Source organism: Harpia harpyja, chromosome 23 (assembly GCF_026419915.1).
Source record: "Harpia harpyja isolate bHarHar1 chromosome 23, bHarHar1 primary haplotype, whole genome shotgun sequence".
Lineage (NCBI taxonomy): Eukaryota > Metazoa > Chordata > Aves > Accipitriformes > Accipitridae > Harpia > Harpia harpyja.
Window position 1 is genome coordinate 1,493,294 of NC_068962.1, and position 17,783 is coordinate 1,511,076.

The following is a 17,783-nucleotide window of genomic DNA, read 5'->3' on the forward strand; positions in this document are numbered from 1 at the left end:
GTGCAGCGTGTTGCAGAGGAGAGCGGCAACGGTAATTTCCTGACGCACTAAATGGTTACCTTTGTAAGCTTTTCTGCGGTGAAGCAGATGGGGAGAAGCAGAGTGAAATAAGCACTCACAGCAGCGTCTCGCTTCTTGCCTCCTTTGTAGGTGTCTTCCCAGCAGCAGGAGCACAGGTAAGAGGGAGGTTTTGACTCTTCTGAGAGCAAGTTACTTTGTTTTCCAGAGGTAATGCCGAAGTCACGCTCCCGTATCCCCGGTGCTGCAATGCAGTGCGATGCTGCAGTCTTGCTGGGGATTCCTTTCCCCACGATCTGTCTGTCTGTGTTCTCACTTGCTCAGGTTTCTGCACCGGAGAGAGAAGAGCTTCAGCTAAAGAAGGATGCTTCATGTCAAACCGACCTTCAAGGCGACAGACAGGTGACTCTAGTAGAGGCTGATGCAGATATCCATAAATAGAACCAGTCAGTGTACAGAGATCTGTTCTTGCTACTGTGTTCATTTTGGAACGCTGCTGAGAGGAGGTGACTGAATCCGGACCTGAGGTGTATTTCGCACCTCATTTTGTTCCCTTTGTGAAGCCGAAGGGCTGCATAAAGAGGGAAAACAGTGGGTTGGACGAAAGCACGTGCGCAGACTCTCATCCTCTATTCCAAGGAGAAGAATATTTAGCCTTTTCTGTGTATTAGGAAAGAGAAAGCCTCACGAAGAGCTGGCGATCCTGTAGATATGCTCAGCTGAGACAGTTGCCTGCTGGTGGCGGCCAAAATCTCTTATGTTTGAATTCACTGAGTCACAGAAGCATAGAATGGTTTGAGTTGGAAGAGTCCTTTAAAGATCATCTAGTGCAACCCCCCCTGCCATGGGCAGGGACACCTTCCACTAGATCAGCTTGCTCAAAGCCCCATCCAGCCTGAACACTTCCAGAGATGGGGCAGCCACAATTTCTCTGGGCAACCTGGTCCAGTGTCCCACCACCCTCATTGCAAAAAATGTCTTCCTTATGCCCACTCTAAATCTACCCTCTTTCAGTTTAAAACAGTTGCCCCTTGTCCTGTCACTTCAGGCCTTAGTAAAAAGTCTCTCTCTCTCTTTCTATTTTGAAAGGCCGCAGTAAGGTCTCCCCAGAGCTCGCTTTTCCCCAGGCTGAACAACCCCAACTCTCTCAGCCTTTCTTCACGGGAGAGGTGTTCCAGCCCTCTGATCATTGTTGTGGCCCTCCTCTGGACCTGCTTGAGCAGGTCCATGTCCTCCTTGTGCTGGGGACCCCAGAGCTGGATGCATTACTACAGGTGGGGTCTCATGAGAGCAGAGTAGACGGGCAGAATCACCTCCCTCGACCTGCTGGCCACCCTGAAGGCCGAGCTAATGATATCATCCCATGAGTAAAAGCATCTCTCGTGTTGTCATCTTCTCACTGATTTCTCCATGCTCATGGAACACCATTTCTTTAGACATGGGTCAAGCAGCCGTGGCAGGAGCTCGCCAACCCTCTCAAAAGGAGCTCCCTCACAGAAGCTTCACCTGAAGCTGTGAAGTGCTACAGCGTGTACCTGCAGGAACAGAAACTGCAGTTGCAGAAGAAACTGTACCGTTCCAAAGCTAAGGTATGGAGAAAGCCTGTCTCTTGTCTCTTGGCAGGGGCCCAGGCCTTTTTTGTAGCAAACCAGAGCGGGGACCTGATCCTTTCTTGGGGGTTTTGTGTAACCCAGGGTGGTTCAGTGTGCGGTTCGCTGTGATGAGCGGGATGGGAGGGAACAGCACTGCTGCCTTGGGTGCCTGCCTGTTTGCACCACTTGAAGTAAGAGCGGAGGGCTGCACTGAGGTGGTCTTAGTACGCTAGACACCTTTGCAACAGGAGCAGACCGAGTGACATGTAATTGACTCGCCTTGTTTTATAAGCCTGGCGCCTACAATTAGTAAGGCCACTAACCGTGAAGTCACTTTGTCCTTGATTGGAGAAGGGGGGGGGTATTCCTTTCAAACAGCTGCTTCTCAAGGTTCACGGATCACGTGTATTTGCTGCTTCTCTTTGGCTCGGCAAAGCGGAGTGTGTGCTGACAGAGAAAGAGTAGGCATGCTGGAGTGTTGTGCTCACGCTTTTTTGCAGTTCCTCATCACGTCATCATTGTTATGGAGCTGCAAAGTCACTTTAGGAGCAGGAGGAGCTGCTAACCGTGTTGGAGTAGCCAACAAGCGGCTACAAAGAGTGTTTGGAGTCCTTGAGAGAGGAGGAGGAGCGTTGTGGCAGCGTTTAGGAAACGCTTTAGGAAATCATTTTAGACGTAGGAGAGGGGCCAGTGTAAAAGATGAAGTAACGTGGGTTTTGAGAGTCGACATGAGAGTCAGAGCAGTCCACTCCTTTTTATCAAACCTAAGTTGACTACCGGCGATTCTTCTTGTGGTTTGACAGCTGCAGGAATTAAAAGAACGGCATACCCGGACTGAGTGTTATGCCGAGTACCTGAAGGATGCCATCAGGAGGAACGAGAGGGAACTAACTTCCAGGAACCTGCAGGACCTTCTGACCACTTCTTCTGGAACTGCAGCTATCCCAGAGCTGGAAGACCACATACGACGGTAAGGAAGTAACAGAGTGGAGCAAGGCTTCGCTTTCTGCGATTGTGCGAAAACAACAGGACTGTCTTCTTGCATCCCAGCAAGATAATAATACACGATTTTCAAAGACGCTTTTGTTTTAGATGAGGTTCTTTCACATTCTTCTTTGGGGATTTGTGCTCTTGTGGCCTCCTGTGATAAGGCCTGTCCTTCTTTTCCAGGCTCCAAGGTGAAAAGGCCAGGCTGGAAACCACAGTCCAGCAACAAGCAAAGACCATCGAAGCCCTTTGGAAAAAACTGCAAGCCTGTGCCTTAGTAAGCTACTCACAGCCTTCCCTTTTCGTGAGCTACAGAGCCTAGTTCTGTATCTGTGTGGGAAATTTTAAGATGAGGTTTTCCTGGAGAGCCTAGGAGAGATCAGTTTCTCTGTTCTACTGACTACAGGCTGCTCTGAAAGTCCTGCTGGCCCATTCCCCCAGCTTTCTGGCTTTGAGAGTTGTTCCGTGAGACTATAGCAAGTCCTTCTTAATGCCATCTTTGTTAAGGACTTGACAGCAATGCACTGGCTTAAGTATTTTCTGCTTTAGACCAGTCGTGAGCTTGAGACCTCAGGCAGCACTTCAGACAGTCCTGCGGTAGAGGGGTTTGGTGCCTTCGGTTGCGGACACTCCTTGGGCTCTGGTGGTGGTGAGCACGTAGTCCTGGAGGCCTGACTGGCATCATCAGACTGGGACAGGAATTCTTCCGTGGCCTGTACTCTGGGCACCTTCCCATGTTAGTGGCCATGGATTCCTTGGCCAGAAGGTGTAGGTCTGTAATGCAACGAGAAGACCTCCAAAGATGAAAGGCTGCAACTAATAAGGGAATGACACCTCCATAGGCCATATTTTGTATGCTTGGTTGGCGCTGCCGTGAGGTATGACCTTCAGCCAGGGAAGTCCTAGTGTGACTTCTTTTTTCTTCTTTTAATGCTGCTGTAGTCTCATAATGGCCTGGAGGACTCGGTAACCGGCTTTCGGACAACACGGACTGCAAAGGAACACCGACGTCGGCAGGTATATGAACAGCTTCTGGGAACGACTGGTTTTAGTCTTTGAATTTCTCGTGGGCAGGTAATTTATGAAAAGGTCAGGTGGGCTGCGGGGAATCCCCCAGGTTTTTGGGCAGGACACCCTCAGGGGAAAAGTCTATACGTTTCCTCATTCCCCTGGTGCTACTGTGTTTTGCATCTGCTCGGTAGACAATATGCGGGCACTTGCGTTCATCAGCACGATTCCTTTGATGGGTAGGCTGTGTGCTGTGGACAGGAGAGACAGCTGTGGGTGAGAGCTGTGAGAGGAGACTGGACTTGGGAGATACATGTTTTCTCCTTTGTGGAGAAGGCTGGCTGCACATTCTGCGTGTGGATCCTGTTCCTGTGCTCTGTGTGTGATGCATCTTTTCTATTTTGAAAGCGTGGCAGTGAAAGCAAGGAAGTAAAGAAGCTGGGCAAGACGCAATGCCGATCGGAAGCGCTTCCGGATGAAGCGTGGAAAAGAAACGCCGCGCTGGAGGAAGAACAGACCAGGCATGGCTTTTTAGTGCTTTAAAGAAATACACACTGAGGAGAAGTCAAGCTTTACTGAACCCTAGTGTAAAAGCATGTGCATAACCGTTTGCGAGCAAATTCAAGCCTCGCATTCGATCTTGCCAGGTGCTTCTGTGCATGAGCCTATGGTTTTAAAAAGCTGCAAAAGGCCTTGCAAATGCAGGCTGCCTGCACTTCTCCTGGGTGGGAAGGAAGTCTTGTCCTCTTCTGTTCAGAGAAATTTGGGGCCCTCCAAGTGTTGGGTGGTGCTGGGGAGCTGGCTGCTCTCAGTAATTCCTGGCTTGTCAAGCACATTACAGATGAAGCAAGCCATCCGGGGCTGTGCTGCTTAGGTAAGAGTGTGTGCAAAAGGCCGACTGCTGCTTTGCTTCACGCTTTCCTTACTAATTTGCTGTGCAGGTTGAAGATGCTTCTGCAGATGTCTTCGACAACCCTGACTGCGTCTGCAGCGCGAAGGAGAAAGTCCCAGCTCAGTTTCTGGCGAGAGATGAAGTAAGTTGTTCCGAATTGACTAACTAAATTGGTAAACTAAGAAGAAAGCTGAGCTCTGGTTTGGTTGGTGGATTTGAGGCGATTATTCTTTTCTGCTAGAACCCGTGTGATTCTTTTCCTATACTTTTTTTCCGCGCTGCTAATTATCTCTTGGCTGTATTTTGCAAGTGATTGACTGCTCTTGATGCTCCTGCTCCTGTTGTGGCAGTAGATGATGATGATGTTGATGAACACAGATGTAGTTGTCGTGATGGGTAAAAACCACGAGCCAGGAGTCCCAGCAATGGCCTCACTGACCAGCATGCAGTGCCGGGGGCCCTGAGCAAGAACAGCGGAGCTGGTCACCACACACTGAGATTTTAATACATTTCAATACTCTGTCTGCAGGTGACGAATGCAGTCTCGATGGCCCCCCACCTTACGGATTTCCAGTCACAGCTGAACCTCCAACGCGGTTAACGATGAGAAGATGCACAAAGAGCGGAGGAAGTGCCAGTGCCAGAAAAGAGTGCTCCCAGGGGAGATGCGTGAAGCCTGGAAACCTTTGCCTTCCACCCTGTGCACCCACCCCACCCCCTCCCCGCCCCCCCCTAATTACAAGTGTTCTGTCGCAGTTTGGTATTTAATAAACTCTGCCACCTCGTACGGGTCTTAGTTTTGCTGCACAACCGGAGCTCTTCGGACCTAGCGCGTCCGGACGAGGAGAGTCCTGTTCCTGAAGGCTCGCTCAGGCTCCCTTCCCACGCAGGCAGTCAGCACACCTCTCCCTGCCCTCGCTCGGAACGACCCCCAGTCCTGCAGACATCTCCGACGGGGAGCACGCGTCCGTGTCCTTTCCCTCTGCGGAGGCTTGAACCGTGGCGGTGCTCAGACCAGGGACCAGCGCTGAGCGACTGCTCATCATCGGTCGCCAGACTCCTTTCTAGAGCAACCCTCCCGCCGGTCTGGGCAGAAGGGGGTGGGCGAGCTCCCGGTAGCCACGGACGCTTTGCAGATCCCACCGGGACCTGGCGGATTTGCAGCCTGCCGAGGGGAAAGGCGGGAAGCAGCGGGCACGAGCCGCAGCAGGGAGAAACCCACCTCGACCCGAGGAAAAACCTTTCCTCCTGCGAGGGCGGCCAGGGACCGCTGTCAGGGAGCAGCGCGGGCACGCTGCTCCCTCAGGGACGGGGAGCCGAAGGGGGTCCCCGCAGCCAGCGGGGCAGACCCAGCCTCGGCCCGCACGAGCGAGGGGAGCGGGGCCGTCCCCGGGGAAGGCAGCCGAGAGCCCGCAGGGACGAACGAGCGCCTGGGGAGGCGGCGGCGCCGAGGGCGAACCGAGAAGCCGGGCCAGGCCGGGCCGGGGCTCAGGCCCGGTGGCGGCCAGCGGGGTCGGAGACAGCCCGGTGGTGGCCAAGCAGGGCCACGGGGAGGCGGCCGGCGGGCTGGGGTCCGTGGCCGGGAGAGACCGAGCTGGAGACGGGGACGCCATGACGGAGCTCGGGCAGGGCCTGCAGGCCTCCGCCTCCGCCTCGGGGGGCCTCCCGCGCCGGAGGCCCCCGGGGTGAGGCCGGAGGCTCCAGCTCAGCCCACCGGTGGCTTTTTTGTGCCACAGAGAGGTTGTAGGGTCTCTGTGCTTGGAGACGCTCCCGCCTGGACGTGGCCCTGGCTGACCCTGCTTTGAGCAGGGCGGGGGGGGGGAGACGAGACGAGGCCCCTTCCCGCCGCGACGACGCTCGTGCTTTCGGCGCTCTGGGGATGTCGCGCTGCGGGCCCCGTTTGCTTCGGCCAGACCTCCCGCCTGCTTCAGTGAGCTTTTTGCCAGAGTCTGACCGCGTACAAAAGACGACGGCAGACTGTACCCAGCATCTCCGGGCACAAAGACGGCAACGACCTTCTCAGACGCCCAGCCATGGCGTGAGGTGTGATGCCACCAGCGAAGAACGGCCGTCGAGTTAGCCGACGTCGACTTAGTTGACTTCCAGCCCCCAGTTTGAGAGCTGGAACTAGGAAAGAACCATCACACTCCCAGTCTGGCTGGGCAGCAGTGGGAGCTGCCAGCTAGGGAGGTCCACCTGGCCCAGTCCCCACCTCTTCAAACACAAGGAGACGGCTAGCTAGGCATTACAGCCTTGACAAACCACTCTTCATAAATACGCCAAAGCACGCTGGGCAAAGACAAACTGAAATAACGTTCCACCTCCTCTCCGGCCAATCGGCCGTCAACATGCTAACACATGTCCGGGCTCTAAAGCCAAAACGGCTCTCGGAAAATACCAAAGGTATCTTCAGACGGCAAATTGGACCCGTTCTCCACATAATCGAGAGTGAGAGCTCTGCCGAGGAACAACAGTACCGCAGACTCCCAAGAAAGGCCAAGAACGTAAGCAGCGGTGAGCTCGACGGCAATGGGCAAGCAGATGAGAGCTGGCTGCTTAGCCGTCCACTCAAAGACTATGCAACACCCGAGCACAGCACCTCCCCTGATGTTGGGGGGGTGCAGGGGGACAGACAGCTCCAGTGACAGAGAGCACTGTACATGACCAGACTGGTTCTGGCCCCCCCTCCTCCTATCCACCATCAGGTAGCTGCCAGGCATTTACGGAGCTTCTGAACTCCGACACAAGCCTTTCAAAAAGTCTGACTAGGGATCTCTCCTCTAGTTGGTAGCAGGCATCTATCCCAAGGCAACACCATACATCCAAACGCACGCAATTATTTTTGTTCCTGGATGTCTTGCACCGCTTCCCCCCCGTGTGTGGGTGTCAGTGCTGGAAGCACCTGGTGAAAGCCCAAGGGTCTTTTCGCCGTGCAGGAGACTTTCCTAGCACATCCCTGCCCCAGCCACCCTCCCCATGTTTTGCAGCAACAACTGAACAGAGCACAGGAATCAAGTGCAAGGGAGTATTTTCTTTTTATGGGGGAAAAAAAACAAACGAACACACACACACACAAACAAAAAAAATAAAAGCACAACAACAAATGCTATACTGAAAGAATACTCTGCTTTTGCACTGGCCTTTCCAGTTTGAGTCATCTTACCACTGTGCACTGTGCTGCCTCATGCATGCCTCCCCCAACCTCACCTTCTTCTGCAGAACCCCTGACGTGATCCCAGCAGCCTTCTAGCCACATGCTACTCAAGACTCCCTAACAGAGCGGGTCCAGCTGCCACTATGGATCAGTGAAGACTTAGTTTTCAGTGCTGCCACTGATCCGGTCCCATACCAGCATTCTACTGCACAGTGGTTTGGCAAACGTATTTAACTTTTCTCAAGAGGCAAAAGCTACAATGAGAAGAGGGACTGTGGTTTGCCTTCTCTCCCATGCAGTTTGTTCCTGTGGAGTTAACGCTGGTTTTGTCAAGTCTTTTGCTCTTTCCCTTCGGCACCGTCCAGGTTAAGACTTCCGAGCCAGTAAGGTTGTTAATTTAATCTTCCCATCCATAGAGGCGGTGAGGCAGGTCCCGCAGTCCATGGCCGTGCTCCAATCCACTGTGACAACGGGAGCTCTGTGTCCTCCCAGGGAAAGGCAGCTCTCCAGAACCTTTTCCTCACCGTTTAACTGAAAGAAGGAAAGCATAAGGTTTTAAGGAGGCAAGGTTCTGCAGTGGGGGCAGCGCACCCACAGGAGAAGCCAAAGCCTGCTACAGACTCCGTATCCCCATCAGCATACATAATTAAGCGGAAAAATCAGAGACATGTCGAGATGTACGTAGCACGCATGAGGAAGCAAATTTCCAGTCTCACAACAGAAGCACGCAGTCTCAAGCAGCTCAGTGTCTGCTATCAGCTGAGCTGCAGTAATTGAACAGGGCAGGCTAAAAGCACACGCTGATGAAGAGCACGTAAGCCTAACCTATAGCTCATGTTAGTGCGGGTGCTCCGAACGCCCCAGATGCAAAGTAAAAATTCCATCCAATCTGCCTTGCAATGGCTTATACTGATGCGTATTGACTCAAGAGGAGGCAGGCAAGGGGCAAGCGATCAGTAACCGCTTGTTACTGCGGCACAGAAATTGGGGTGCTTGGAACCATTCAGCCTTACCCTTCATTCCATTTCAGTACACAGCAAGAGGAGGGAATCAGGCTGGGACTAACATAGCACGAGCAAGCACACAAGGCAGATTAAAGACGAGCATCAGGCAACAATCGCGCATTTTGCGTTGAACTGGCATGCATCAATATATTAAAAAAGAATAATTTAAAACTTTGTCCTAGGCACTTGGGTACTAAGGAAAACTGCTGCAGCTAAGCTTTAAGAACACGGAGCACACGTACTCTAGCTACATACAGAGAGTCAAACGCTTACAGAGGGTTCAAACACTTGCTAAGCACCACACGCTGCTAAAACGCACGCTGTATGAAACTGAGCAGCAACTTGCACAGAGCACGGATGGGTAGGTGCTGCTCGAGAACTTCAGCAGCTGCTGTTGCAGCCTTGTAACAACAAGAGCTTGTATGGATGTGTAAGAGTACTCCCCGTCACTTCTCAGACTTACCTTAAAAAGGACTCCCCCAGTAGAAGAACACGTCAACATATAGTTGCCCTCAGAGTCAAAAGCAAAAAGCCTCCCTCGTGGGAACTGGACTTGCTTGTAGCCACTGTACCCGGACAGAACAAAAGGACCCGTAGCTTCGCTGGGAAGATCGTACTCAGGCACCTTCAAGCCACTTTTGTGAATATTTGTCGTGGTTTAACCCCAGCCAGCAACTAAACACCACGCAGCCGCTCACTCACTCCCCCCCACCCAGTGGGATGGGGGAGAAAATCGGGAAAAGAAGCAAAACCCGTGGGTTGAGATAAGAACGGTTTAATAGAACAGAAAAGAAGAAACTAATAATGATAACACTCATAAAATGACAACAGCAACAACGAAAGGATTGGAATGTACAAATGATGCGCAGTGCAATTGCTCACCACCCGCCAACCGACACCCAGCTAGTCCCCGAGCGGCAGTTCCCCGCGCCCCCTTCCCAGTTCCTATACTAGATGGGACGTCCCGTGGTACGGAATACACCCTTGGCCAGTTTGGGTCAGCTGCCCTGGCTGTGTCCTGTGCCGACTTCTTGTGCCCCTCCAGCTTTCTCGCTGGCTGGGCAGGAGAAGCTGAAAAATCCTTGACTTTAGACTGAACACTACTGAGCAACAACTGAAAACATCAGTGTTATCAACATTCTTCGCATACTGAACTCAAAACGGAGCACGGAGCACGGTACCAGCTACTAGGAAGACAGTTAACTCTATCCCAGCCGAAACCCGGACAGTCCAACATGAGGCCGTGGTGCAAAGGGCCCGTGTGGGGCTAAGGGAGCCATACTGTCCTCCCAGTGATGGTCCACACACAGGACATCATTAAAGCCACCTTTGCTGTGACCAAAAATGCACACCCCCCCACCCAGTAACACAGGCACAGCACAGTCAGAGACGCTCCTGCTCTACTTGCAAGGGGAGTCCCGAGACCTCAGGGCCACAGGCTCAGAGCACACCTTGGGAAGGGTGCCATGAGACGCAACCACCAGTGGGTTCCCCCCCTTCGTGTTTGGCAGCAGGCGTCCCCACAGCAGGCTGTACCACGGTATCAAGAGAGCACGCAGGCGCCAGGATGGGTCTGCTGCTGCAGCAGCGGTGCACCGGGCACCTGCTGTGTGCACTGACCTTCCTTGAGGCTGCTGGAAACTTGGCCTTGATGCTCTACGCGCTGCTGTGGGAAGCCGGGAACCCGGTCGACCGCCCTGACAAACGCATTGGCTTTTACAACTTCTGCCTGTGGAACGCGACAGCTGGGGAGCTGCAGTGCCTGGAGTACAAGCATCTGCAGGTGATGGGCATCAGCCTACCAGGAATGGTGCTAGCCAGGGTTTGTGTGTACGCCTGCCTGGTCTTCAGCATCTTCTACCCCGTTTTTGTTGCACACGTGCAGTGCAGAGAGGAGAGGGAGGGCTGGAAGGCGATCCTCATCATACTCATCATCAAGATGATAATCCTCTCTGGAGGCCTGGGTACGTTTCTTTTCCAAACCTCGCAGTGGATTCACCTCTCTGATTTCACTGGGGGCTTCCTGGCATTGCTTGGGACTCAGGCTCTGCTACTGCTCCAGATTCTCACTGCCACTTATGTACCTCAGCTGGGCCAAGCAACACACACCCGGGTCAAAGCCCTTTTCCTGACGGGGCCCTGCCCGTCGGCATTTGAGGGCGAAGAAGATGCAAGCGCTATTGATAACATGCTTTAAAACAGTAATCCCGCTACAGCTTTAGTCACTGGTAGGAATTTGATCCTTAGTCCAAAGGCCCATCTCCAGCCTCTGGCAAACGGCTGCGTGCAGTGCTCCTGCAGCAAGCAGGCAGCAGACACCAACACCCGCAGCACGGCGTGGAAGCTTTCTGGGAACAGCAGCGTGCAACACGCCCCTCGGCCTGGGGCACAGCATCATAAGCGACAGCATTTCTGGCCCTGACCCAGAGGAGAGCGAAGGGGACGGATCAGAACCAGCACACAGCGGACACAACCCTCTGGCCATATCTAGCCTAAGTATAAGCAGGCAGAGAAGCAAGCAGGCTTCCTTTCTTGGCGTTGCCCAAAGAGACTCTGCTCCTTCTCCACCTCCCGAACTAACCAGGGACGCCTTCGAAGCAACTTGAGGAGCTGTGGCTTCACACTGCCACCACAGCAGTGGCAGCCCCAGAGGGGCACTGGAAATACTCTTCAGCAGGAGCACCTGTACTTCACCTGCTGGAATAACACCTGGAGTGACTCTGCTTTAGTTCATTCGGGTGAAGTGGCCCACATCCAACCCCAAGCAGCAGCAGAGCCCCTGCAGGGGCAGCCCAACAACTTGCTGAGCACTGAACACAGCTCTGAGGAGGAGGAGGGTTTCCACGAGGAAGCAGAGGATTTTGGTGCAGAGCCCCAGGTTTGTCCCCACTGACATTACGGGGCTGAGCCCAGCAGTCCAGCAGCCTTTGAGACTCCAGGAGAACGGGTTCTGCGCGAGGGCAGGTCACCGCAAAGCTAGCCCACACCAACGCACGCCCCGTGCAAGCGTGTGCTCGGGGAGCAGCGCAAGGGCTGCCGAAGGCTGGGGTGCAGTGCCCCAGCTGGGCCATCGCAGCCAGCGCACTGGATGGGGTCTCTCCGCCTTAGCGGCGGTGCGCAGCACCGCTCCGTGCCACGTCTGTAACCTCGCACAAAGCAGCGCCTGCTTCCCCCCCCCATCCCCTTAACCTCGCACAAAGCAGCGCCTGCTTTCCCCCCATCCCCTTCGGGACACCAGGGGCCGTTTTCTCCCCTGCTGCCCTCGTGGTGGGGGTGTGGCTGGTGACGCTGCTGTGACTGATTCTGCGTTTCATGAAAGGCTCTCGCACCTGCCCTGGCTTCGTGTGGTTTGTTCATCCCCGCTTCAGACTGGCTCTTGCCACTGAGCCATCCTTATCCCTCCCTAGACCCCCGCGCACCCTGCCATGGGGTCAGCCCCCTCAGAACGGTCCCTGCCCCTGCCAGTCTGCTCCCACCCGTGTCCTCCCCAGCTACGGGAGGCCTGCCCGAGCCTGCGGGCAAATCCAGCGTCAGGCCCAACGGGGACAGCCTGCCAGGCCCCACGGCAGCTGTCACGGAGGGACCGCAAGGACAAGGGAGCCCCAAGGCTGGACCGCGACTATTCGGCTCCGCAGAGCCAGCAAAAGCCTGCCAGGGCCAGCAACTCCCTGCTCCCCTCGAGCCCCGACACCGACCCACCAAAGGGACGCTCACGGGAACCCACACCTCCTCTTTCATCTCTCCGTGCTCCGAGATGCCGAGCAAAACTGAACACAACCTAACCCGGAGCCAAAGCCCGCTGAAGCCAGCACACACCGGGAGAAGCCAGTGCCCCCTTCCTCTCCCCCATGGCTTTCGCGGGCCTCCTACCAGCTCCGCAGGCTACCAACACAGCAGCTCCACAGCCCGCTCCAGGTCCTCCTCCCACCGTCCTGGGTGTCCCCTTGGCTCCTGGGCAGCGGCGGAGCAGGCAACGTCAGCTGAAAAAGATCTCCCTGACGTATTTCAGAGCATCGTCCTCAGAGTCCTCCCAGCCTGGCCTCCCCGCGGCGCCACCGGCAGGGGACGGGAGAGCCGGGCTGCGGCCGCTGCCTCCCCCGCTGCTGGCCGTGCTTCCCGGAGCCTCCTTTGGCGTCGGCTGGAGCTCCTGCTCCTCCCGGCTCCCGGACCGGGCCTTCTCCTCACCTTCCTCGCGCTGCAGGTTCTAGCCAAAGGGAAAAACAACCAGAGCCGGCTGGGCGCGAATTGCACCCCGAGGGGCAGAAGGAGCAGCCCGCCCGCCCCCCCCACCGCGGGACACCCCCGGCCAGGCCCCAGGGAGCCGCCGCCGCCGCCGGCAGCGCTCCCTGCCCGCTCCCCCGAGCCCTCCCCGCTGCCAGGACCGTGTGCGTGTGTGTGTCCCCCGCCCCCGCCCCCGCCCCCGCCCCCGCCCCGGGGGGTCCGCGCTCACCTCCGCCAGGACCGCCAGGGCCACATCCACCAGCTCCGCCTCGGTCATGCAGTACACCGCCGCCCTGCCAACCGCACGGGGAAGACGCTCAGGGCGAACCGGGCCCGGCCTCGCCCGCCCCAGCGGCGCTACCTGGGACCCGCCGCCTGCCGCCGCCTGCCGCCGCCGCCGCTGCCCGCCCTTGGCGGGGGGGGTCCCCGCCGCGACCACCCGCTCGTCCCCCGCCGCCTCCAGCCAGGCCGGCAGCACCCGCCGCCTGCCGCCCGCCGCCATTGCCCGCGCCGGGCGGGGCGGGGCGGGGCGGGGCGGGGCCGCCCCGGGAGCCGCCCCCCTTGGGCCCGCCCCCCGTGGAATCCCCCCTTGGAACCGCCCCCTCCTCCCCGGCCGCCGCGCCCCCTGTGTGACGCCCCGTTGCTAGGCTGCCCCCTGCCGGCGCAGACGGCGTCCTGTGCGGAGCGGGAGCGACCGGAGCTGCCGAGCGGCGGCCGGCGCTCGGGGCTCGGCTCTTCTCGCCCCTGCTTCGCTCGGTTGGGCCTCGGGGAGACCGCCCGGGGCTCGGCAGAGCCCGCCGGGCGCCATCCCCGCGGCGGCATGCAGCGGCTCTTCTCGTGCTGCCTGGGGAGGGTGCGGCGGCCGCCGCCCTCCGACGGCGATGCCGGACCCTGCGCCGCCGAGCCCTCCGAGGTCCGGGAGAAGCCCCGGGGCGGGCTGCACGGCGCGGCCGCCGGAGGTGACCTGGCGCGGCTGCAGCGGCACTGGTGGAGGAAGAGATTCCGCATCAACAGGCGGGACGCGGAGAAGCAGTAAGGGGCGGGCGGCGCCCGGAGCAAAAGCCTCCGGCCGGCCACCCCGGCGGAGCCCAGCCCGGTGGCAAGCGCCCTTGTATCGATGGGAAGCAGGAGAGAAGGGTGCCTGGGTAAACTGTGGAGTAAAAACCCCTTTAGGAGTAAAGCACGTCTGAGGATTGCTCTAGCAAAACAAGATGCTCGTTCCTTCCCTCCCGGCTTCTGGCACAGCATCCCTGTTGTGCTAATGCACCACTTTGCATAGCAGCCTTGGTCTGGAGCACGTTTCTAGTATTTTCTTTTCTTGTTTGGGGGGTTTTTTTTGGTTTTAGTTCTGCTTATGCAGCAAACCTGAAAGTGGTCTCTCTCCAGAGCCCCACCTGACCCTCAGCCAAGGTTGTTAGAAGATAACACCTCTACAATGTATTAGCGCCTGCAGTGCTTGCCATGCAACCACAATCTTTGTTGGCCTCTTGATATCCCAACTAGGAGCTCTCTAAACTCTCCGGTCCTCTGGCTGACCATGGGAATTTCTTAAGCCCTTCAAAGTCAGGACTGGGTTTGAGGAGACGTTACCCCAGCTTCACGGGAAGAGTAGCTGCAGCATTAGTGTAGCATCCCACTGAGGTAGAAGCCTTGTAGTGAGATGTCAGTCTGCCAAGGGTTGTCTTAATCTCAATGGCCCTCAAAATGGAGAGGGGGTTTGTCGGATGAGACTGTAACCAGTGGGGCTGAGATACTCCATAGACAAGAATAAGCACCTGCAGCACGAACATGCCTGTAGTGAGTATTTCAGCCTCCAGTAGTCGTGCAGCAAGGTGTCGCTGGGTGTGGGTGTTACCCTTTACCAGCTGGCTATGAATATGGCTCGGATGGCTCATGAATGGCTGTTGCTCTTCCAGTAGAGAGTGTATGCAAGCGGGGGGGTATTTTTAACAAATGCATTTCCTTCCTTTCTGTATATAGTATTCAGAAGCAACTGGAGCAAAACACCGGCTGTGAAATGAGGGGAGAATGTTCTGCAGGAGGCACAGAAGGCCCAGCAGTGCTTGACAGCTCTTGCTCTGGGAAGACTGCTGACTCTCCCTTGGGCACCCCTACACTGACCGGAGCAGGTAGGATCCTTCACCGTGGAGGAGGTGATGAAGACAAATCACTGGCCTGTAGAAGAATGATAACCTCTTGATTGGATGCAGGGCTTGAGGGATGGGGAAAGGCAGAGTGAAATAAGCACTCACAGCAGAGTCTCACATCTTACCTCCTTTGTAGGTGTCTTGCCAGCAGCAGGAGGACAAGAAGAGGAAGATTACGACTCCTCTTTTGATTCTGAGGTACATTCATAGAATCATAGAGTCAGTGTCAAATGGTTGCCCCTAGGGCCTACACTCTAGGCGCTTAGCTGCTTCTGCCTAGGTCCTCTCTGCCTTGGGCAGGTGTACGTCGGCCCCTTTGAAATCCGTGCTCAACAGAGATGCCTAACACGCCGGTGGTGTTTGCCCTTTCCGTTCTTTCCATCATCTGATACCACATTACGCGTGTTGGCTGAAGCGGGAGCTTTGTGCGTGGAAACGGGTTGAGGAGGAGTCTGTGCCAGTTCTCACACATGTCTTTTCAATTACGCAGTCGGATTGTGAAGCTCCGACAAAAGCGTCGGCCGACGAGCTGCCTCCTGCTGCAGATGGAAAGGGAGCGTGCGCGCAGCCCGTTGCAGAGGAGAGCGGCAACGGTAATTTCCTGACGCACTAAATGGTTACCTTTGTAAGCTTCTCTGCAGTGAAGCACATGGGGAAAAGCAGAGTGAAATAAGCACTCACAGCAGCGTCTCGCTTCTTGCCTCCTTTGTAGGTGTCTTCCCAGCAGCAGGAGCACAGCAGCAAGATGATGACTCCCCTTTTGATTCTGAGGTAGATTCATAGATTCGTTTAGGTGGGAAAGGACCCTTAAAAGTCCAACCGTAAACCCAACACTGCCAAGCCCACCCCTAAACCGTGTACCCCAGCGCCACATCTACACCTCTGCTAAATACCCCCAGGGTTGGTGACAGGTAGATTCACAGAATCATAGAGTCAGTGTCAAATGGTTGCCCATAGGGCCTACACTCTAGACGCTTAGCTGCTTCTGCCTAGGTCCTCTCTGCCTTGGGCAGGTGTACATCGGCCCCTTTGAAAGCCCTGCTCAACAGAGATGCCTAACACGCCGGTGGTGTTTGCCCTTTCCGTTCTTTCCATCATCTGATGCCACGTTACGGGTGTTGGCTGAAGCGGGAGCTTTGTGCGTGGAAACGGGTTGAGGAGGAGTCTGTGCCAGTTCTCACGCACGTCTTTTCAATTACACAGTCGGATTGTGAAGCTCCAATGAATGTGACGGCCGGCGTGTGGATTCCACCTGCACACAAACTTGGAGCATGGGCGCAGCCCGTTGCAGAGGAGAGCGGCAACGGTAATTTGCTGACGCACTAAATGGTTACCTTTGTAAGCTTCTCTGCAGTGAAGCAGATGGGGAAAAGCAGAGTGAAATAAGCACTCACAGCAGCGTCTCGCTTCTTGCCTCCTTTGTAGGTGTCTTCCCAGCAGCAGGAGCACAGCAGCAAGATGATGACTCCCCTTTTGATTCTGAGGTAGATTCATAGAGTCGTTTAGGTTGGAAAAGACCCTTAAAAGTCCAACCGTAAACCCAACACTGCCAAGCCCACCCCTAAACCGTGTCCCTGAACGCCACATCTACACCTCTGCTAAATACCCCCAGGGATGGTGACAGGTAGATTCATAGAATCATAGAGTCAATGTCAAATGGTTGCCCATAGGGCCTACACTCTAGACGCTTAGCTGCTTCTGCCTAGGTCCTCTCTGCCTTGGGCAGGTGTACATCGGCCCCTTTTGAAAGCCCTGCTCAACAGAGATGCCTAACACGCCGGTGGTGTTTGCCCTTTCCGTTCTTTCCATCATCTGATGCCACGTTACGCGTGTTGCCTGAAGCAGGAGCTTTGTGCGTGGAAACGGGTTGAGGAGGAGTCTGTGCCAGTTCTCACGCACGTCTTTTCAATTACGCAGTCGGATTGTGAAGCTCCAACAAAAGCGTCGGCCGACGAGCTGCCTCCTGCTGCAGATGGAAAGGGAGCGTGCGCGCAGCCCGTTGCAGAGGAGAGCGGCAACGGTAATTTGCTGACGCACTAAATGGTTACCTTTGTAAGCTTCTCTGCAGTGAAGCACATGGGGAAAAGCAGAGTGAAATAAGCACTCACAGCAGCGTCTCGCTTCTTGCCTCCTTTGTAGGTGTCTTCCCAGCAGCAGGAGCACAGCAGCAAGATGATGACTCCCCTTTTGATTCTGAGGTAGATTCATAGATTCGTTTAGGTGGGAAAAGACCCTTAAAAGTCCAACCGTAAACCCAACACTGCCAAGCCCACCCCTAAACCGTGTACCCCAGCGCCACATCTACACCTCTGCTAAATACCCCCAGGGTTGGTGACAGGTAGATTCACAGAATCATAGAGTCAGTGTCAAATGCTTGCCCATAGGGCCTACACTCTAGACGCTTAGCTGCTTCTGCCTAGGTCCTCTCTGCCTTGGGCAGGTGTACATCGGCCCCTTTTGAAAGCCCTGCTCAACAGAGATGCCTAACACGCCGGTGGTGTTTGCCCTTTCCGTTCTTTCCATCATCTGATACCACGTTACGGGTGTTGGCTGAAGCGGGAGCTTTGTGCGTGGAAACGGGTTGAGGAGGAGTCTGTGCCAGTTCTCACGCACGTCTTTTCAATTACGCAGTCGGATTGTGAAGCTCCAACTAAAGCGTCGGCCGACGAGCTGCCTCCTGCTGCAGATGGAAAGGGAGCGTGCGCGCAGCCCGTTGCAGAGGAGAGCGGCAACGGTAATTTCCTGACGCACTAAATGGTT

The 17,783-nt window shown here is 55.7% G+C and overlaps 1 protein-coding gene, 2 long non-coding RNA genes and 1 pseudogene across 4 annotated transcripts; 3 read left to right on the forward strand and 1 right to left on the reverse strand.

The window, feature by feature from the left end:
• Positions 1 to 336: 336 nt before the first annotated feature.
• On the forward strand, positions 337 to 2,490 carry LOC128135643 (uncharacterized). Its single transcript, XR_008233185.1, has 3 exons — positions 337 to 420; positions 1,455 to 1,607; positions 2,414 to 2,490. It is a non-coding gene; the product is annotated as an uncharacterized LOC128135643 (long non-coding RNA).
• Positions 2,491 to 2,548: 58 nt separating this feature from the next.
• LOC128135642 (uncharacterized) lies at positions 2,549 to 4,121 on the forward strand. Of its 2 annotated transcripts, XR_008233184.1 has the most exons (4): positions 2,549 to 2,580; positions 2,781 to 2,874; positions 3,540 to 3,614; positions 4,014 to 4,121. It is a non-coding gene; the product is annotated as an uncharacterized LOC128135642 (long non-coding RNA). The 2 variants fall into 2 exon arrangements; XR_008233183.1 differs by having other exon boundaries at positions 2,781 to 3,614.
• Positions 4,122 to 9,976: 5,855 nt separating this feature from the next.
• LOC128135716 (transmembrane protein 140-like) lies at positions 9,977 to 10,796 on the forward strand (annotated as a pseudogene).
• Positions 10,797 to 11,850: 1,054 nt separating this feature from the next.
• LOC128135640 (cell cycle regulator of non-homologous end joining-like) lies at positions 11,851 to 13,378 on the reverse strand. Its single transcript, XM_052774702.1, has 3 exons — positions 13,245 to 13,378; positions 13,106 to 13,169; positions 11,851 to 12,859 (listed from the first exon to the last, which is right to left on the reverse strand). Exons 1-3 carry the CDS (start codon positions 13,376 to 13,378, stop codon positions 12,632 to 12,634), a joined length of 426 nt encoding a protein of 141 aa, XP_052630662.1. The 3' UTR covers positions 11,851 to 12,631.
• Between the last annotated feature and the right edge of the window lie 4,405 nt (positions 13,379 to 17,783).